Below are 22821 nucleotides of genomic sequence, written 5' to 3' on the forward strand. Positions count from 1 at the left end.
TGGTGCTCAAAGTGACCTTACTCGTCTTCAGGATGGAGTTCTTGACACTATCAATCACTCCGTTACCTGCACAGATTTGTTTGGCTGCTGCCTTCACACTTGAGCCAATTGTAATTTTATTATTACAATTGTATTTTGTAATGTATTATTTTGTAAATGTATTATTACTATTGTAATTTATGTTATTACATATTCCAGATGTTTCACATAAACTAAATGAAAATAAAATTATAAATCACATGCAGTTGTAGGTGCCTTCAAATGTTTCAGATTGGCACTAAACATGAAACAATTCAACTTTCACACTTCTTACCTAACCTCAACTAACCGATCTCTGGTTGTTTAAACTATCTCAACTTTTCAAGCTGTTCATCAACATTTAGTTCTCACCTTCTTGGAACATGGTAGGATCATACTTCTGACCCTCATGTTGGGTAGCATGGGAATGTGACTTGCTTTGACCAATGAATGAATAGAAGTGTCACTTCCAGAGTGAAGCTTTAAGAGTCAATGTATAATAGGCTATTATTCAGGCATAAAAAGAATGAGATAATACCATTTGTAGCAAAGCGGGCAGACCTAGAGATTATCATACTAGGTGAAGTAAGCCACACAAATATCATATGATATTGCTTATATGTGGAATTGGAAACAAAGATACAAATCAGAAAACAAACTTAAGGTTTCTGTTCTACACATGCAATCATTTGATTTTTTGAAGATTCCACCTATATGTGGACACACAATATTTATCTTTCTTTGACTTATTTCACTAAGCATAATATTCTCTAGGTCCATCCTACATTGCTGCAAATGGCCAAATTGCATTTTTTGTGGTTGAATAATATTCCATTATATATATATACATACATATATATATATATATATATATATAAACACATCTTCTTAATCCAATCACCTGGTCATGGACAACTTGGTTTGCTTCCACATGTTGACTATTATAAACAATACTATTATGAACAATGGGGTACATGTATCTTTTCCAATTAGTATTTTAATTTTTTCCAGATATATACCAAAGAACGGAATTGATAGATCATATGGTAACTCTGTGTTGAAAAAGTCTATTGATGCCATTTTTACAACAGCATTACTTTTTAAATAAGGTAGATACATATTTCTTTTACCTTTTTTGGGCTTCCCTGGTAGCTCAGTCAGTAAAGAAACTGCTGCAGTGCAGGAGACCCAGGTTCAATCCCTGGGTCAGGAAGATCCCCTGGAGAAGGAAATGGCAACCCACTGCAGTACTCTTGCCTGGAAAATCCTATAGACACAGGAGCCTGTGGGCCACAGTCTATGGGGTCGCAAGAGTCAGACATGACTTAGCGACTAAAGCCCCACCACCATGGTAACTCTACCTTTACATTTTTGAGGAAACTCTATACTGTTTTTCATAGTGGCAGCACCAATTTACATTTCCACCAACACTGTACAAAGGTTCCTTTTTCTCCACTTCCTTACCAACATTTGTTGCTTGTAAACTTTTTATGATAGCCATTCTAACAGGTGTGAAGTGATACCTCATTGAAATACATGTTATTTTAAACTATTGAGCATTGGGAGTTGCTATAGCAATATAATTTGGTAGAAACACAACAACCTAACCAAAACATCATCTCCTTATAGAAAGGAAATATTGGGACACTAAACACTATGGGAAATGTTACTACAATCCAACACAGAAGAAATATGAGAATATATTGATTATACAGTAGCATATGTATGTGGATATATATATTATTGATGCATGAGTGAGTGCACATGTGCTCAGTTGTGTTCAACTCTTTGCAACCCCATGGGCTGTAGTTCACCAGGCTCCCCATCCAGGGAATTTTCCAGGCAAGAATACTATAGTGGTTTGCCATTTCCTACTCCAGGGCATCTTCCTGACCCAAGAATCAAATCACATCTCTTGCATCTCCTGCATTGGCAGGAAAATTCTTTATAACCACTTATTAAAACAGACTTCTCACCCTACCCCTGCAAAAAAAAAAAAAAAAAAGCGCCTCAAATCAATTGGATAATCTGAATTCTTAAAACCAATTCTCAAAAATCTCAAAGAAACACACAGTTCCTGTGTCAAAAACGTACTTGACCCATTTGTCAGAAACACTTGCAGAGTTCCACTTCTTTTCTAAGACTGAGGACATTAATCACACTCAGTGCTTCAAAGGGGCTTCGTTTTGAGTGACCCAACAGACAAATAAATTAGGTGCCAATGGCTCCTTTATAATTGAAGAGGACCAGGCTGACCAAGGGGAGAAGACTAAATTAAAAATGGAACTGTTCAAGAAAAAGCAGCGTTTGGAGACCTGAAACAAACCAATAAAGCTGTCCCACACACTCTCATTTCCAAAAGTAAGGGTGAGCCAAGACATGTGTGTTTATTCGCTAATAAGAAGATGCAAACATCCCACATCTGATTGATTTCTTATGTGCTACAACCATAAAAATGTTTGTGTCTGGAATACACGTACGAGTGTCGAGCTCAAATGTGGCAGTTTATAAACCTGATCACACATCTTAAACCTAACAATCTACAACAACGTTTCCCTTTGAAACAATGAAACTCTGGAAGGTTTTCTTCTTTATTGCCAGGACAAATTTCTTGCGGTTTCTCATTTAAGTATGTGAATAACTGTCCAGTTTTAATTTGCAGAGCTTTTAACTGGTGACTCAGTGAGGAATGATGTCATATATTATCCTCCAACGGCTGGTGTGGTTCCCTGTGTTTCTGTGGCAGACAGTACTCCGGGGTTTTCATCCTTTCGTCAGCCTCTTCCCAGCCAGCCACAGGCAAACAGGCTCCCCAGCCCTGGATGAAACAGGAAGTCTGACAGCTTGAGTCTGCAGTGGGACCCCTAGTGTTTTCCCACTCCATGTCCTGGCAGCGTTCCCCAGAAATACAAACACACACACACAGAGCTCCCATTGTTGCAGCCTTCTCCAGCCCACTGATCCTAATATGGAATGCAGCAGGAAACCCATGATTTCCTGACACTCGGCAAGCTGGAGGAAGCAAGGAAAAACTCCATTAAAAAAGCCCAGCTTCCCTCCATGTTAGATGTGAAGTGGAAAATGGGGAAGATTTAGCAAAATTCCACAGTGTCTTCAGTCAGGCTTGGAGAACAGGGGACCAGAGTAAACCCCTCCAGCTGTTGAAATTTCTAGACTCCCAGGAAACCCCTAGAATTCAGTGAAGATGAGGATTTCTTAACTTGAACTGATGGGGGAAAGGGACAGATGCTTTTAATCACTCTCCCCAGTGCGTTACCTGTCCCGATCAGTATGGTAAGTGAGAGGGCATGTGCCAGCCACCTCGGACGAGTCCGCAGGATCCCAGTCACCCCAAGTAAGGCAGAGTGATCTCAAGCCTGCCGCGGGCTTCATGGGCTTTGGAAGAAGCGGGAGAAGCAACAACCACAGCACAGGAACGGCAGCTGGAGCCGCGAGCATGAACTGCCAGGAGGGAAATGAGAGCAGCTGCGGCTGTGGTGGCCACGAGGAGAAAAAGATGCTCAAGTGTGTGGTGGTGGGGGACGGCGCCGTGGGCAAGACCTGCCTGCTGATGAGCTACGCCAACGACGCCTTCCCCGAGGAATACGTGCCCACTGTGTTCGATCACTACGCAGGTAAGAAAAGGGGGAAACCCTCCCCTGCGTACGGGACACACGGTGTGGGAGGTGACATCCCTGCTTCAGAGGGGCCTGGCTTATCTCCATTGTCAGTGCTGGGTGCAGGCCTGGCGGAAGCCAGGTAGCTGGGCATCACAGCAACCAAGGTCTTTGCTGTTGTTACAACAACTTGTGTATCACTTTTATTGTAACACTTTTCTCCACTTTAACCAAATGAATAATGCTGGGGAAATACCCTGAACTGCCCTCTAGACTTTGGGGCTAGAGATATTATTTAATATTTGTCCGAAGATTCATCAACTTTCTTTAATGTGAACATTATAAAATGTAGTGTAATTGCATCACAGTTCTTTTTAACTTTTTATTTTGTATTGTGGTATAGCTGATTAACAATGTGGTACGTCACAATTCTCTTTTACAAAAAAAAAACCTCACTAGTTACACAACTGGTGAAAGAAGTGTTCTTGCCACTTCTCATATATTCACCCCATGCCATTTATAAATGAAATGCTTAAATTAGTAGCAATAGAACATTCATTTTTCCTTAACGATTGGTGCTATCCTGATGTAGTTTCATTTTCCTGTGGAAGTAGATTGAAGAAAAACTATTCAAAGATTTTAAATATCTGTTAGGCAATCTGTATTTTGATTAAAAGAGAAGTTTTTAATCAATATGTTTTAAAGGTAAAAATAAAGATTAATATAAAATTTCTTAATTATTTTCAACATATGTCCCCAAAGCACAAAATACGGCATAAGATATTTTAAGGTCTGACAGTTAAGATACTATAGTTACAACTTAATTCTTTTGGTTATATTGAGTGTTCCAGTTTGTCATGCGATCGCTTATCTAATTTTTTCCACTTTGACTCTCATTTTTCTCTTAATCTCTAAAGTAAATCCTATTAAACTTCTTAAAAGCAAATTCATAAAATGCTTCAATTTACAGTAGCCTTGTTTTTATAACTTTTTGGAATATGATGAATTGTTTGATCACTATAAGATCAGCTTGAGTTACCAGAGATTTGAGATTTTGTGATAGGGAAATTTCTCTTCTTCACTTTGGCTTTGGGTCCAGGGCAGCAGAGGGGAAATAGCCCACAGGAAACCTGTTTGAGTGCTGGCTTTGCTGTGGGGCTATTTGAAATCCTTTCTGTAGGAAGTAGCTTCTTTTCCATAACTAAACAATCACCTACGTCTCCTCCTCCTGCTAGATGTACCTGATTTATGACACTGTTACATAGCAGACAGGGAGAAAACCACAGTGAAAATAGTATCCATTCTCTAGCAGCTTTTTCTATATTTGTAGAAATTAAGAGCAAATTTGAATGCTAATTCCCTTAAGCTTTTCTGAAATTATAGTGGCTGTGCCCAGAGAAGGGTTTCCCTAGTGGCTCAGACGGTAAAGAATCTGCTTGCATGTGGGAGACCTTGGTTTGATCCCTGGATTGGGAAAATCCCCTGGAGAAGAGAATGACAACCCACGCCAGTATTTTTGCCCAGGAAACCCCATGGACAGACAAGCCTGGTGGGCTACAGTCCATGGGGTCACAGAGTCAGACATGACTGAGCGACTAAGCAGACACACACATACATGCCCAGAGAAGAACCTTTTAATGAGAACAGAAAGAAGAGAAGTGCACATAGACTTTCACCCTGAGGGGGGAAAAAAATCTAATTGTAAGATTAGGTCTGCAACTTAAGAAAATTATTAGGATCTTGACCTATAAACATCTTAGCAAAGGCTATTTATTCTACATTCTCTTTCTGCCAGGCTAGGGAACTGGCAGATTGCTGTTGTTGTTCAGTCACTAAGTCTTGTCCAACTCTTTGTGACCTCTTGGACTGCAGCACACCAGGCTTCCCTGTCCTTCACTATTTCCCGGAGTTTGCTCAGATTCATGTCCATTGAGTCAATGATGCCATCCAGCCATCTCATCCTCTGGTGTCCCCTACTCCTCCTGCCCTCAATCTTTCCCAGCAACAGGGTCTTTTCCAATGAGTTGGTTCTTGGCATCAGGTGGCCATAGTATCAGAGCTTCACTTTCAGCATCAGTCCTTCCAATGAATATTCAGGGTTCTTTTTCTTTAGGATTGACTGGTTTGATCTCCTTGCAGTCCAAAGGACTACCTAATCTCAAAAACTGCTAACAAAAAAAAAAAAAAAATAGAACCCACAAGGTTTCGAGTGCTTTTAAAAATTGCATATTCATGGGACTTCCCCTAGTGGTTCAGTGGTTAAGAATCTGCCTTGGAATGAAGGGGACTCACTGGTTGGGGAGCTAAGATAGCGCATGCTGTGGCCAACTAAGCCCATGTGCCACAACTAGAGGGCCCACAAGATGCACTGAAAGATCCCACATGCTGCAACTAAGAACCAATGCAGCCAAAATTAAAATAAGTAAATAGATAATTTTTTAAATTACATATCCCATCTCCAACTTTTAGGTGAACCAATTACAGCACAGTGTCAGAAATAACAACGATAAAACTGTCTTTAGAGGTAAAATCAGCCTATAAAAAACATCAGAGAACAAACAAAGCCTGGATCACCACTAGATTTCACCAAGGACAAATTATTTTGTTGCAGTTGTATACATACTTGCTGTTATTTGAGCATTAAAGCATCTAGATTTTGGCTATTCCTTGTTTTAGCTCTCAAGATACACAGCCACTATTGCCAAAGCAATATTTTGCTCATAGTTCAGTTCAGTTCAGTCGTTCAGTCATGTCCAACTCTTTGTGACCCCATGAACAGCAGCACGCCAGGCCTCCCTGTCCATTACCAACTCCCGGAGTTTACTCAAACTCACATCCGTTGAGTCGGTGATGCCATCCAGCCATCTCATCCTCTGTCATCCCCTTCTTCTCCTGCCCTCAATCTTACCCAGCATCAGAGTCTTTTCCAATGAGTCAGCTCTTCACATCAGGTGGCCAAAGTATTGGAGTTTCAACTTCAACATCAGTCCTTCCAATGGACACCAGGACTGATCTCTTTTAGAATGGACTGGTTGGATCTCCTTGCAGTCCAAGGGACTCTCAAGAGTCTTCTCCAACACCACAGTTAAAAAGCATCAATTCTTCTGTGCTCAGCTTTCTTTATAGTCCAACTCTCACATCCATATATGACTACTGGAAAAACCATAGCCTTAACCAGATGGACCTTTGTTGGCAAAGTAATGTCTCTGCTTTTTAATATGCTATCTAGGTTGGTCATAACTTTCCTTCCAAGGAGCAAGCATTTTTTAATTTCATGGCTGTAATCACCATCTGCAGTGATTTTGGAGCCCAGAAAAATAAAGTCTGCCACTGTTTCTACTGTTTCCCCATCTATCTGCCATGAAGTGATGGGACCAGATGCCATGATCTTAGTTTTCTGAATATTGAGCTTTAAGCCAACATTTTCACTCTCCTCTTTCACTTTCATCAAGAGGCTCTTAAGTTCTTCTTCACTTTCTGCCATAATGGTGGTGTCATCTGCGTATCTGAGGTTATTGATATTTCTCCCGGCAATCTTGATTTTAGCTTGTGCTTCTTCTAGCCCAGCGTTTCTCATGATGTACTCTGCATATAAGTTAAATAAGCAGGGTGACAATATACAGTCTTGACATACTCCTTTTCCTGTTTGGAACCAGTCTGTTGTTCCATGTCCAGTTCTAACTGTTGCTTCCTGACCTGCATACAGGTTTCTCAAGAGGCAGGTCAGGTGGTCTGGTATTCCCACCTCTTTCAGAATTTTTCATAGTTTATTGTGATTCACACAAAGGCTTTGGCATAGTCAATAAAGCAGATATAGATGTTTTTCTGGAACTCCCTTGCTTTTTCAATGATCCAGCAGATGTTGGCAATTTGATCTCTGGTTCCTCTGCCTTTTCTAAAACCAGCTTGAACATCTGGAAGTTCACGGTTCATGTATTGCTGAAGGCTGGCTTGGAAAATTTTGAGCATTACATTGCTAGTGTGTGAGATGAGTGCAATTGTGTGGTAGTTGGAACATTCTTTGTCATTGCCTTTCTTTGGGATTGGAATGAAAACTGATCCTTTCCAGTCCTGTGGCCACTGCTGAGTTTTCCAGATTTGCTGACATATTGAGTGCAGCACTTTCACAGCATCATCTTTTAGGATTTGAAATAGCTCAACTGGAATTCCATCACCTCCACTAGCTTTGTTTGTAGTGATGCTTCCTAAGGCCCACTTGACTTCACATTTCAGAATGTCTGGCTCTAGGTGAGTGATCACACCATCATGATTACCTGGGTCGTGAAGATCTTTTTTGTACAGTCTGTACAGTTCTTTTGCTCATAGTAGGCACTCCCAAACATTGTTGCTTTTATACTTCGTACCTTTTTTAAGTACACAGTATCTCACATCTTTAAGGGAAATAACAACGTGGGCCATATACTTCTAGAAGCCCAGTGAAGTGAACATTTTCATCAGTAGAAGGATATTCTCCACCACAAAGACCCTAACTCTCTTTACCACCATCCTCTTCATGTATGAACTGATTGAATGTAAACCCTGACACAGTCATGTGAGAATCCACTCATGATCTCGTCTCCATGTGGAGAAGTATTTGATATCTAGTCCCTGAGTTCTACTGGCTCATTCTGCAGTGACAACCTGCAACTAGTTTACTGAGTCTTTGGAAAACTGAAGTCAAAAAATTCAGAAAAATTCAAGTCAAAGAGAGCCTATCCCTTAAAGAAGTGAAAGGGCTTCCCTTCTGGTTCCGCTGGTAAAGAATCCGCCTGCAATGTAGGAGACTGGGTTCAATCCCTGGTTTGGGAAGATTCCCTGGAGAAGGAAAAAGCTATCCACTCCAGTATTCTTGCCTGGAGAATTTCATGAGCTGCAGAGATCTTTCCCTAATAACTAACTATCTTAGAAAGGTAAAGATATAATAGTATGGTCGCATTAGCATACTGCTGAAAGTAGTGAGCTCTGAAGCCAGACAGCCCAGTTCTAATACTGACTCTGCCATTACTGTGTGGCCTTAAGTTAGTTGCTCGACTTCTCTGTGCCTCAGTTGTCATGAATCTTTTAAAGGGACAGTAGAGATATTAATGTCATGAGAACAAAATAAATTAATACATATAGTTCTTAGAACAGTGTCTTACATATGGTTTTAAGTGTTAGGTACATAGCAGCTACTCTGATTAAGCATAGGGATGAGACGGTTAGGTAGCATCACCAATTCAATGGACATGAATTTGAGCAAACTCCGGGAGAGTGTGAAGGATAGGGAAGCCTGGTGTGCATGGGGTCAGTCCATGGGGTCACAAAGAGTCAGACACAACTTAGCGATTGAACAACAAAATCTTATATACACAAAGAATAAACAAAGTCTTACTGCATGGCATGGGGAATTACATTCAAAATCCTGTGAAAAACCATAATGGAAAAGAATTTTTAAAAATTTATATATATATATATATATGTACACACACACACACGTATAACTAAATCACTTTTCTGTATAGCAGAAATTAACACAATGTTGTAAATCAACTATACTTCAATAAAAAAAAAAGAATAGGGTCTCTTTACTTGAACACAGCTGTGAAAGGGAATTAAAGTATAATTAAAAGATAAAGGCTACAGCCAGGAAGAATATCATTACAAGAGTGTCCTCCAAATGGAACAAGGTATGATTGAATGTGTATATTGTCTTTATAATATAGTCATCATGTTCACTGATAATTGATAAATATGTCTACATGGAGTAATTGTAGCTGGATATTCACTTGAGAGGAAATATTAGTTTTGCACAAGTGATTTTAAAAAAATCAACAACCAACGAGAAAAGCAATGTTTTTAAGTTTTATGAATCTTGGTTGTTCTCCCTCCCTCCTACCTACCAGAATCCAAAAGTACATCTGCCAAAAAAAAAAAAGGTACATCTGCTCAATGTAGCTTTCCCTGACTCCCCAAGGAAAATTCCTTGTTCCTTCTTCAACCCATGTCCAGAAATGTGTCAACATTGCTAGAACACAACTTTCACAGTTGACAGCAATTTGCTTGATTTCCTTACTTCCCCACTGCCACTGTACTATAAGCTCCTGAAAGAAAGGGTCATGTCTTGTCAAAACCAGTGTTCTATTCTATGTTATTGGGACTTCCTTGATGGTCCAGGAGTTATGGCTCCAAGCTCTCACTGCCAAGGACCCAGGTTCAAACCCTGGTCGGGGAACTAAGATCCTAAAAGCTGTAGTGTGGCCAAAAAGGAGAAAAAGACTCTCAGTCTTCATCTTACTTGGTCTCTTGGAGGCTTTTCTTATGGCTTATACTCTCCTTCTTGAAACACTTCCTTGGTTCCTGAGATATAACATTCTCCTAGTTTTTATTACCCTCGATGGCAGTTCTCTCTCTTATCTCCCCTGCTGTCTTCTCCATCTCTTCCCTACCACTCTACATCAGCATACTATAATATTCAGTCTCTCCATACTCTTCTCTATCTGTGCCCAGGTTGATTGTATCTAGTCTCGTGGACTTAAATACTATTTATACACTGATAACTCCAAAATGTATATCCCTACCACACACACACAAAAAAAATACCCTGACTCAGAGTCATATACCCAACTGTTAATCTGGATATCTAACAGACATCTCAAACTTAACCTGTCCAAAGCAGAATATTTTTAATTCTCCCGATCTACTCCTCCCCTAGTGTTCCCAGTAGAAGTATATGATTACCATTTTCCACCCAGTTGCTCAGAACAAAAACTTTGGTATTATCCTTAACTCCTTTCTCCTTTTGACAGTACCCTCCATCTCTCTCCAGCCAAACCACTAGTTATTACCCCTTCCTACTACAAATCAGGTCAACATTCATAATACATCTCAAGCCTGATCACTTCACACCACTCCTCTGCTTTCATTCTTGTCCACTCCACCATCACTTCTCATCCAAACTGCTGTAATCACTTCCCAGATCCCTGCTTCCAGTCTGGCCCCCTCCAGTCAGTTTTTCACAGAGGGACTACCCACAGCCCCAAATCCACCAATCACTTCCCTTCCCCCTAAGACTCCATCGTTTATCACAGTCCCCAAGGCACTCCATGACTTGGGCCCTGTTGTCTCTCCAACCTCCAGTCCTAACACTCTGCTCTGCAGTAGTTTTGCTCGAGCCACACCAGCCATCTTGATGTTCTTCAACCACACCAAACTCCTTTCCTTGAAGATTATGTTCTTGCTCTTCCCCCAACCTAACCTTATTCCCTCCAGATCCCCCTCGGTCTCAGTTGATCACAATGTTTAATGCGTTCACATACACAAACACAAACACACATGCCTACAGAGTCACTCTTTAACTTTTTATCCTGCTTCATCTTTCTTCATAAGATTTAACACTACTTGACATTATACTTATATTTGTTTGCTTACTATTTTTATCCTACGTTGGAATGTAAACTCCATGAGGGCAAGGGCTTTGTCTTGTTCACTGCTCTATCTCCATCTTCTAAAATAGAACTCAAACTCCAGTGTACTCTAAATAGACAGTTATTGAATTAATGAATTAGAATGTCTTAATCATCTCATTCCTCCTGTGCTTAGACAAATTCCTGGTCCATTAAAACTTTGAATAAACTTTGAATAAATGAACAAATTGTCAGTCCAATAGATGTCTCTTTAGGAAGGAACATATAAAATATTTATTAAATATATTATATTTTTGAACTATTTTGTTCACATTTTAAATAATCATTTTATCTCTACTGGAATTATAATACAGCATTGAATTTTCTTGATCTAATGGACCAATGTCATGTCTATTTGCTCAGTCGTGTCCGACTCTTTGCAACTGCATGGACTGTAGCCTGCCAGCCTTCTTTATCCATGGAATTCTCCAGGAAAGAATACTGGAGTGGGTTTTCATTTCCTTCTCCAGGGGGTCTTCCCAACCTAACGATCAAAACTGGGTCTACCACATTGCAGGCAGATTCTTTACCAGCTGAGCCACCAGGGAAGCCCAATGTATTCAATGCATAAATTTCATTTGGAAACAGACAGGATGCATTCAAATTCCTCCACTTACATTATATTTAAACGTTTACATAAATTCTGAGTGGCCCACTCATTTATAGTTCTTTATAAAAGAGCATGTTCCGGAGTAACTCCAAGTTTAACTAAGAGCTAGGTCTAAAAACTGGGGGCAGTTAAAGGAAGATTAAAAAGCCCACAAATATGCCTAAGAAACATCTTGACACTGTTTCCTACTCCCAAGGATGACTCGAGGTGTCCTAACAACCTTTAGAGACTTCACAGCTTATCACAGAATAACCGTATTTCTTCTCCCATTCTGGCTTCATCTTATCTTCAGCTTTGAGTTTTGTGGCAGATGTCTCACTGATAAAATAGTATCAATTAATGTTTCACACCACATATGTCATAAGGATAACACTTGCGTTTCTAGTTTAGTTAGATTGTAAGTTGAGTTGGATCATGCTTGTGGTTTGTCTGTTGATGTGTGTGGCTGCATAAAAGAATCCCATTCAAGTTAAAGCCTCTGCCTGACATACCTCATTCATCATTTCATTTATCCTCTGTATGAGAATCAGTCATGTCTGTGGCTCTTTCGCCTACCACCCATCTCTCTAGGAAAACCACCTGTGTTTAAAAATTTTATGTTGTCACTACTTGCAAACCCAGGCTGCCTATGCAGGAAATTAACACAATTTGTGGAAAAGGGAAAAACAGCTATTTGCTCTATCAGCTGAGTGAGATGTAAAAGGATGTTGTTTTCACAGAGAGCTGAAAGTCAATTCTAAACTTTTTCCACCTAATTAAATGATGATTGGTCCAAGGTAGACTCCATCATAACCCTAATGGCCAGAGCATTGGGAGGAAACTATGTCCAATCCAGAAGGGAAAAAATAAAATAATAAAGAGTGAATAAAACAAAGCCCCAGTTCTATACAGTGTTATGACACAGTTCTGCCCCTTCGGGAATATTTACTCAGGAGTTTCTCTTTTGTTCTTTCTAAAGATATCTGAGAGTCTCTGGAGAATGGATGAGATTCATTTTTTGTAAGCCAAAAGAAAACCTAAAACACCTCTCATGGGACAATAAAATAAATCACCAGGCTTTTAACCTTAGGCAAAAATATAAAAGAAGTATGTGAAAGAGGAGACAAGAATGAGCCAGTCAAATCTCTCTGTTCAAAAACCCAACATGATGCTCAAAAGCCCAATATCTCATAAGTATTCCACACTCCAATATCTCTTTGCGAGGCAGTGTGGTAGTGCAATGAGTGTCTGATGTTTTTTCTGGACTCTTAGAGGCTACATCAAAGGTACAGTAATAGGAATTGTATAGATAGTTCCTTCCACAGTCTACACGTGATGCCTATGAGCACAAGCACATTCAGAGGTTCAGGGGTGGAAATTACACTCGGAAAGCCAAAGCATACTGCAGAGGAGTAAACTGTGAGCTTCATCTCTTAGGACTAAGAAAGAATAGAAGAGGGAAAAAGAGAATTAAGTATCTGTGACCCAAGAAAAGTCATGCTCCTGGGATTAGAAACTACATCTGCAGTTCATAACCCTCCTGCATTCCAGATTTAGCTGGCAACAAACCAAGGCCTATGACCAACGCAGGCTTCAGTGGACAGACTCCCTGTGACCAAGACTTTTAGTTCCACACGGCCTGGCTTCTTTGACTGCCCAACCTAGGAAATCCTTCATAAAGTTTACTACTGACTGGCCAACAAGGTTGGACTTCAGGAAATCAGTACTTCATCTCCAGGATGGCATTTTCAGAATTTACCATCACTCCCTCTTGTTGTGGGGCAAAGAGAAAACTTGGCTCAGTGATGGCCCAGTACCTTGGATATCTTTGTTTTGGAATGTAGTTGGCCTATTCCACAAAGGCAACAGAAAGGTGGGCAACTCAACTGAGGCCTCTGAGGAAAGGACAGGTATGAAAACTCAACAGAAATCATCTCGCTCACCAAGTCTGAGCACAAGATCACAAGGATCTACAGAGGTCCTACCCTCTGTGTATAGACACAGGTTCTAATAAGACTGAAATTTTAGTTTCCCACAAACAAAAATCAAGGCCATCCCTTGGTTAGTTGGCAGAATCCAAACAGTTAATTTTCTGAGTATAACTCAGTCAAGATAAATTCCACCGTGAACTCAATAGGGACCCACTGTGAATCACTGAGTGGCCTGGCATCATTCCTGAATACTCTGAAGTCCACCAACTTTTTGGATGTGCCTAATTCTCACCAGACAAAAGGACCCATTCATGTGTATTCATTCAGCGTTTTGTATTGGTTCACAATACAGCTTTTATTTATGATGTTCCTCATTCGCAGTCTCAGTTTGAATTTCATTATGGCCACGTGTAATCCTACAAGCAGTGTGGTACTATTTAATTGCAAAACCCAGATGCTACTAGAATATGTACTAACAACAATAACAATAGCTACACACTTACAAAGTCCTTGCTATGAGCATATTTTGAAATGTTTTCATACATCAATTCATTGTATCCTCATAAATGATCCTATGAGGTATTAATTTTCCTAAATTTGACTGATAAGGAAACCAAGTCTCAAAGTTATTACCCAATTTGCTAAGGTTAAATAACTTGTAATGAAGTAAGCGGAGGCCATGAAACAGTAAATAAACAATGTAAGCAGTGTGTAGGTTTAGAGCTAATAACATTAATCAGAAAGTCACTGTTAGTTAGGATATGCTAACCTGTTCTAACAAATAGACCCAAACATGTAAGGGATTAACACTTTACTAATTTATGGCCCTGAATAGGTATTCATGTCAGTTGGGTGACTTTCCTTCATTTAGTCATTTAGGGACACAGGTTCTTTGCATCTTGTGATCCCACCATTCCTTAAGATCTCCCATCCAACCAGACTACTGAGAAAGAGCATGGTGGAGAGGCTTGCATGGAAAGTTTTATGTACCAGGCCTGGAAGTGACAGACATCATTTCCAGTCAAACTCCAGAGCAGATAACTTAGTCATGAGGCCACACCTATGTCTAAGGGAAGCTGGGAAATAAAAACAAACCCACCTATGTGCCCAGAAGGGGGAAGAATGAATTTTAATGGAATCTAGCCATCTCTGTTTGCATCAAACTCTCTAGCCACCAAATATTCCTGCACATTTTTTCCTACATGTAAAACAAAATTTTTCTCAAGAGGGATCACAGAGTCCAATATTTCAGTGAAGCAGGTTGAAATCTACCATCTGCAAGTGACGCCTGGTCCTTTCCATTTGATGGAGAAATGGTTCCTGTGGTCAGTAGAAGATTCATTATCTCCCCCATATATACAGTCACCTCTTAGCCAATGATAGAAGAGATGGGATAACCAAAATACCCAAACCCCCTTTCAGAAAAGAAAAGAATAGGAGAAATGTAGCAATAACAGAGTCCAGATAGCAAATGTTGGGAAGACTCCCTGACCTAGCAGTGGGAGACCTTTCTTGAACTGACCCTTATGTTGTTCTCCAGGAGGAATTTCTTTGTCCATTATTCTGAACTTCCCCTAGCTTGGGTCTCTGGGGAGTTCTTCTTCCTCTTCCATTATCCTTTATGACACACATCTGAATTGGGCCTCAGGGACTCTGTCTTTCTTAAAAGTCACACAACTTTCACAGCCTGCCTCTTGCTTGTGCAATTTCATGGCTCAAGCATTATTTTCATAAGAGCATTTAGTCCAAGTTTGGAGTTTCTTTGGAAATGCAGTTCTCTCAAGAACTTATTAGGTTTCCGGTTAGTTCTCAGTACCCAGTAACCACATCCAAGACTGAAGTGAGTCTTTCCTAGACATACTTCTTAAAAATACTTTGTCTGCCTCATCTAGCCATTGCCTGTTGCTCTCAAATTAACAATAGCTATGTGGAGGGCATATGAAGCAAAAGACTTTATGTGACTTCATATGACTTCATGTGATTCTGCTGTTGGGTACGACTTCGTGTTGCTCTATATCTAGACAGAATATGAGAGGATCTGGAGGGCAAGGCGTGGTGATCTGGCCCAGGTCTGCAAGTGGCAGGCATGACATCTCTTTATATTTCTTTGGAGAGAAGTTAAACCCTAGGCCACACTTAGAGAAGTTAGCTATATGCCCAAAGAAAGAGTGAACAGATTTCAATGAACACTTAGTAATCATCATCACACTCGCTAAGCTGAAATTTCTTACATCAAATACAATAAACTCATAAACAATACAAATTTCCCTAAGGATCATATTTAGATATTCATTCAACTACAAATGAAATATCTGTATTTCCCAAATTTTCCCAGTACCTGCTTGTCAAAAATGCAGATTCTGCAAATTGGTGTAGCCACTATGGAAAACAATATGGAGGTTCCTTTAAAAACTAAGTATAGAGCTACCATGTTGTCGTTGTTCAGTTTCCCAGTTTGTCCACCCCTTTGTGGCCACATGGACTGCAGCACACCGGCCTCTCTGTCCCTCACCATCTCCCGAAGTTTGCCCAAGTTCATGTCCATTGCATGGCCATCCAGCCATCTCATCCTCTGACACCCTCTTCTTCTGCCCTCAATCTTTTCCAGCATCAGGGTCTTTTTCAATGCATCAGCTGTTTGCATCAGATGACCAAAATACTGGAGTTTCAGCTTCAGCATCAGTCCTTCCAATGAGTATTCAGTAAATTCCCTTAAGATTGACTGGTTTGATCCCCTTGCTGTCCAAGGGACTCTCAGGGGTCTTCTCCAGCACCACAGTTCAAAGGCATCAATTCTTTGGCGCTCTGCCTTCTTTACAGTCCAGCTCTCACAACCATGTCTTCACATGGTAGCTGGAACATATGGTAGCTAGATCATATGGTAGTTTTTTTGGTTTTTTGTTTTTAATAAAAGGAGAAAAAGAGCTACCATGTAGTCCAGCAGTCCCACTCATTGGCATATATCCAGAAAAGATGAAGTCCGATTCAAAAAGATACTTGCTCCTCAATGTTTATAGCAACACTATTTACAATAGCCAAATCATGGAAACGACCCAAATGCTCATCAACAGATGACCAGTTTAAGAAGATGTACTATGTATTTATAGTATGTATGTACACACACACGCACACGCACACAGTGGAATATTACTCAGTCATTAAAAAAGAATGAAATACTGCCATTTGCAGCAAACATGGGTGGATCTGGAGAATAACATACTAAATGAAGAAAGTCAGACAGAGAAAGACAAATATTATATGACATCAGTTATACAGGGAATCTAAAAAATAATACATATGAATCTATGTACAAAACAGAGGCATACTCACAGACATAAAAAAAAAAACTTACGGTTACGAAAGGGGAAAGACAGTGGGGGGAAGGATAAATTAGAAGTATAGGATTAATGGATATATATTACTATACAAAAATAGAAAAGCAACAAAAATTACCTGTATAACACAGGGAATAATATTCAAGATTTGTGATGCACATATACAGATTATTTTCAATTATATTTCCATTTTAAAAAAGGAAAACTATACTTCAATTTAAAAAGGAAAAAAAAATGCAGATTTCTTTGGTTCTTGCCAGAATTTCTATACCAGAGAAAGAGCTGTAAATATAAATTTCAACAAGCAGCCTAAGAATTTCTTATTAGGTGAACATATGAAATGATCATTTTGTAGTTCAAAATCATTTGGGTATCATAAGTTCATATGGTTCAATCTAATATAATTTAGAACGTTCAGAAAATCCTTTATGCTATAAAGATGCCTAAAAATCAAGAGAAAAATTCTATAACCAACCATCAATCATTATAAGGGCTTTCCTGGTGGCTCACACAGTAAGCAATTTGCCTGCAATGCAGGAGACCAAGGTTTGATCCCTGGGTCAGGAAGATCCCCTGGAGAAGGGCATGGCAACCCACTCCAGTATTCCTGCCTGGAGAATTCCATGGACAGAGAAGCCTGGTGGGCTACAGTCCATGGGATTGTAAAGAGTTGGACAAGACTGAGCGACTAACACTTTCACTTTCACACTTTGAATCAGTAAAAAGCTAGTTGAGAATAAGTACATGTATATATCATTTCTTGACTTAGTTTCTAACGGAAGAAATTGTATAAGACAGAAGAGGTCTTTAGAGCCTTTCAGAAACAGTTAGCAAATTCCTAAATGAGGAAACAGAGTCCTTTATAAAAAGATCTGTGCCCATGGCTGGGACATAGAGAGACCTTGGAAGAAAAAATTCACAAGGATGAAAATCAGAAAGTGTCGGGGAAGGGGGAGGCGCGGGGAGGGGGGAGGTGCCTGGGAGGAAAGGGAAAAGCCTCGGAGACTCACAACAGAGAAGAGTGGGAGTTGTAAAGCGGAGCGGAAAGAAGGCTCATTAGGGAAACTTGGGTGCATCAAGCACCAGCTGCTGAGAGCAAAGCCTCAGGCGTGATTGGCAAAGCCAGGAAGCATGAACCGCTGTTCACAGAGCCTGCTGTATGCAAAACACTAGTCAGCGCGACTGTGAGACCTTCGGAGCGGGCCCTGAGGAAAGCTTAGAGAACACGTACTGTCATGGGAAGAAGCAAAGGAGCTTTAAAACACTGGAAGGAGCCTGGGATCCTTGGGAGGTTTGGGTGCAGCTTTGTCCTGGACGCAGTTCTTGCTCTTCCATATCTATCCAGCCCTGTGGTTATGAAACGAACATAAACATCTGTTTCCCCTCTGCAGATCTTTCTGTTCTTCTTCTTGCTTTGACCTAATATTTGGAGAAAACGGGGGGGGCGGGGGAACAAAAATGGAAAGTTGCCTAAAATTCAATTTCTCGGAGTCTAAAAAAGCTTTTACTTGGGCTAGAATCTGGTTTCTGAAAAAGACAGGAGGTAAAGTCAGGGAGAGACAGAAATTTGGTAACTGGGACTTAGGCACCCTTATCTGGGCAATGACCAGCACTCCTGCCGGTGGGGACCTCTTTCAAGTCTCACTCTCACTGTTTTTAATACAAATCAGTCAGCCAGGCTTCAGAATGCGATTCAACTTGCCAACAAGAGAGAAACAATTCTCTGTGTAGCCTGAGCAGAATGTATCATAATGAAAAAAAAAATTGCTTCATAATCTTTTTGGAATAATATTTGTGGTTTATTAATAAAATAGCAATTATGTCTGTGTGTGTTCAGTTGCTCTGTTTTGTCCGACTCTTTGACACCCTATGGACTGTAGCCCACCAGGTTCCTCTGTTCATGGAGTTTTCCAGGCAAGGATACTGGAGTGGGTTGCCATTTCCTCTTCCAGGGGATCTTCCCAACCCAGGGATTGAACCACCTCTCTTGTGTCTCCTGCATTGACAGGCAGATTTTTACCACTGTGCCACCTGGAAAGCCCCAAATAGTAATTAATTAATGTTAGTTAGCTATTATTTAATATGCACCAAGCCCTTTACTTTGCTGTCTTCTTTAAGCCTCATATTTTCTCTGGTAGTAATATCTTCATCTCATAGAGAAGAAAATTGGAAGTCAGAGAAGTCATCACTCCAATGTCACAGGACCAGGAAGTGGCAGAATTGGGGTTAAAATCTGTCAGCTCAAATATTAACTCCTCAGGAGGCTAAACCAAACCACCCTGATTTAATTGACCACCACTTCAACACCTATTTATTTTCTCTGTAGTAATTTTCTTTCTTGTTTATTCATTTATCCATTGCTTGTCTCATTGTAGAATGTGTACTTCATGAAGGCAAGGTTCTGTCTGTCTCATTTATTCTTATGTCCCCAGTGCCTGGAATTAGCCTACAATATAATGGACACCAGAAATGCCTACTGAATGACTGACTGAATGAATGAATGACATCCAAATATCCCACAGTTTTAACCACTGCATTATACTGAAATCAGCACCCCACATGAACTGTCAGGATAATTTTCTATGTTAAAATTTGGTCCTCCCTCATCCTATATATCCTAAACATCATGATCATTCATTCAGAAATAGTGTCTTGAGGGGACTTCTCCTGTGGTCCAGTGGTTGAGACTCTGCTTCCAATGCTGGTGGCACGGGTTCAATATCTAAGATCCCACATGCTGCGTGGCATGGTCAGAAAAAAAAAGGTAATATATTGGGTTTGCTTAAAACTTTCTAAAGCAATTTTATTCTTCTAGGAAAAAAATCCAAAAGCTTTTGCTTTAAGCCAAATTTCAAACTTGTGAGTTGAGTGATTTCACTAGGCAAAAATTGTTTTTCCTAATTATATTAAGGATTTCTGTTCTATCTCTTGTTTTTTTGGATGCTATATCCTAGAGGCAAAAAGAAAAATTTAATTCCCTAAAATATGTACTGTAAAACTTTTTTCAAGTAATTAAATTAATAAAGAAAAAAGCAATAAGTCAATAATCTCCTTAATGCATACCAGGTATAAACTTCCTAAAAACTGTGAATGATGTTTATAAAATGTCACCATTCAGTAGAAAGTATACTAATTTTCAGCTGATAAGAAAAGTCATGAACATATATATCAATAATGGGGCACATTATACTTGTTATAAGAAAAGTTATTTGGAAAAAAATGGTTATGCTCTTTCTCCTCAAGTCTCCTCTCTGCTCTTATTGGATAAACGCACTCTGAGCCTTAAGTGCTTCTTTCTTCAACTAAAATGAATTTCACATGAAATTTACAATAGTTCAAGCTAGTAAATACTAGCATTAAGAGTTTTCAATAGTAAACATGTTTTTAACCAAACAGAGTCTCTGTTGTCTAGTCACTGAACCATGTCCACCTCTTTTGCGACCCCATGGACTGTATCCCACCAGGCTTCTCTGTCCATGGATTTTCCAGGCAAGAATACTGGAGTAGGTTTTCATTTCCTTTTCCAGGGGATCTTCCTGACCCAGGGATAAAACCCACATCTCCTGCAGTGGCAGGCAGAATTTTTACCACTCAGTCATTAGGGAAGCCCACAGAAGACAGAGTGAATGTTAAATCTTAAGTGTCAATATCAGTCATAAACTTTGCCGTGGAGGTTGTTCCCTTCATTTCATTCACTTACCCTCCTAATAACTCTCCCTACCGAGTCCTCCCCTTAGATAAACTGAATCTTTTAGGCTGTAGATGAAAGCCATTTCCTCTCAAGTTATAAAAGATGGAGCAACCTTCATCTTCATCTTCAGAATAATGGCTTTTAACATATTTGAAAACCAAGGAAATTTTCATCCCTTTTGTCCTCAGACAATATATTGCCAGATCTTTTCAACTCCTTTCACAGACGTTTGACTATTCTTTCCCCATTTTTAATAGGCCACTTCTCATGAGTTCACTTCAAGGAAATCACAAACAACTTTCATTTCAAATCTTTAGCCAGCACCCAATAAGTAGCTTTTGTAATTTTTTTAGTAGTAAAGGGTGTCTCATCAACATGGTTAGGTACAGCCAACCCTAACAGGATGTAGAAATCTAGACTAAATAATGTTTTTGATCACCTCTATCTTTGAGGTTTTTTCCCTTGTTATTAGGGAAATTAATGTGTCCTTAGATTGACACATTCTTTGGTATTACAGGAGATATATTGGTCCCAGTGGTTACCATAGATCACTGTATTTTATAGCACTGAACACTCTATCATTGTAACAGATATGCTAGTCTTACTAGGATTTAGAATGTAGATTACAAATCATCCTGAAGCATTTTTTCGTCGGCTGCACTCACTTCCTACCAGTGAGTACATTAAAAGCTTCTCTAGAAGAGTGACATCCTATTTAATGACCTCACCAATTACCACAGATTGAACTCCAGTTTCACAAAAGACATTCTGTTCCAGAGTGATCTAGATTTTTCTGGACACAGGAAGAAATTTTAAGCTCCAAGCTTTGAACAAAGCCTGAAGTGTACCTTTAAGAGATCATGGGTCATTGTGGACCTTACCACATCATCAATTAACCTTAAGTCTCATAATTTACACAGTAAAAAAAATTACTTCACTTTATGTTTATTTATATATGTGGGTCCTCAAGAGATTTCCAAAATTTCAACTGATGTGCAAGTGTGGAGGTTGTGGTGGTGGGGAAGGAGTGATAGGGGGTTAGGAATATAGATTAATAGATGCATGGCTTACATCCACACAACATTTGGGGGCTTCCCTGGTGTCTTAGATGGTAAAGAATCTGCCTGAAATGTGGGAGACCCAGGTTTGATCCCTGAGTTGGGAAGATTCCCTGGACAAGGGAATGGCAACCTACTCCAGTATTCTTTCTTGGATAATTCCATGGACAGAGGAGCCTGGCGGGCTACAAACCATGGGGTCACAAAGAGTTGGACACAACTGAGCAACTAATCCAAAAAACTAATTTGGAAAAATTAGTTTCCAACACATTTGGAAAAATACATTTTATTTGCATTTGGTGTCACAAGGAGCCAGTAAACCTACATTGTTTTGATATCTAAAATCACTACTTCAGCTTCCCTATCTTTTGCAATGTCACCAACATTTCAGAGGCCTGTTCCCATGAAATGAGGAAGAGAATTTCTATTGCACTGACAGAGACACTTAACTGCACTTTTACAGCCAACATCTGGTTACTCCCACAGACTCTGAAAGTCACTCAAAGAAAAAGAAAAAGATCACCCAAAGAAAAAGAGCACCAGGTAAAGCGTTTTGCAAAAGAGAAGAATCAACCCACAGAATGATCCATTCATCCATTAAAAATTGTTAGCACTGCTCTACATCTTTGTAAATGGGCACCAACCACCTCTAAATAAACTAACTGAAAATGGTGACTTCAGAGGATTTAATGCACATTTTTATTTTCATGATTCTTAAAATCAATAATCAGCTATTGAAAAAATATATGACATACTCAAGAAAGAGCCTCATAGAGATTGTTTTGTTCTTGTTTAGTCTTTCCATATTCTCCTTCTTCTTTTTTTAAAGGACTCTAAACTTTCTTTGGCATGTGCCAAGAGTTTCCCCCCACCCCCGAAGTACCTCTATCTGGTGAATTCTGCAGGAAAGGGAATGCATATCTTCTAAGAGAAAGGCAGTGGCATGTTAATTTGACAAGCAGCTTTAATTTGATAAGCAAAACTTGTTGCTAATATTATTTAAATTTCATCTTTTATTAAGGAAAAATTACTTTAGCAATATTTAAATGGTATATGTGAGAATCATAGAAATTCAGTTATGGAAATTACACCATAATGCAAAAGGAACAAGGAAGAGCTGCATATTTCTTTCTTGGTGAA

The 22821-nt window shown here is 39.6% G+C and overlaps 1 protein-coding gene across 1 annotated transcript in view; it reads left to right on the forward strand.

The window, feature by feature from the left end:
• The first annotated feature begins 2987 nt into the window (after positions 1-2987).
• The window catches only part of RHOJ (ras homolog family member J), a 92943-nt gene continuing 73109 nt past the window's right edge, over positions 2988-22821 (forward strand). Inside the window, exon 1 of the mRNA XM_043472247.1 lies at positions 2988-3653. Within this exon, the coding sequence (XP_043328182.1) occupies positions 3410-3653 (244 nt within the window). The 5' untranslated portion in view covers positions 2988-3409. The remainder of the gene's footprint in view (positions 3654-22821) is intronic.

The sequence above is a fragment of the Cervus canadensis genome, chromosome 6 (genome assembly GCF_019320065.1).
Source record: "Cervus canadensis isolate Bull #8, Minnesota chromosome 6, ASM1932006v1, whole genome shotgun sequence".
Taxonomy (NCBI): Eukaryota; Metazoa; Chordata; class Mammalia; order Artiodactyla; family Cervidae; genus Cervus; species Cervus canadensis.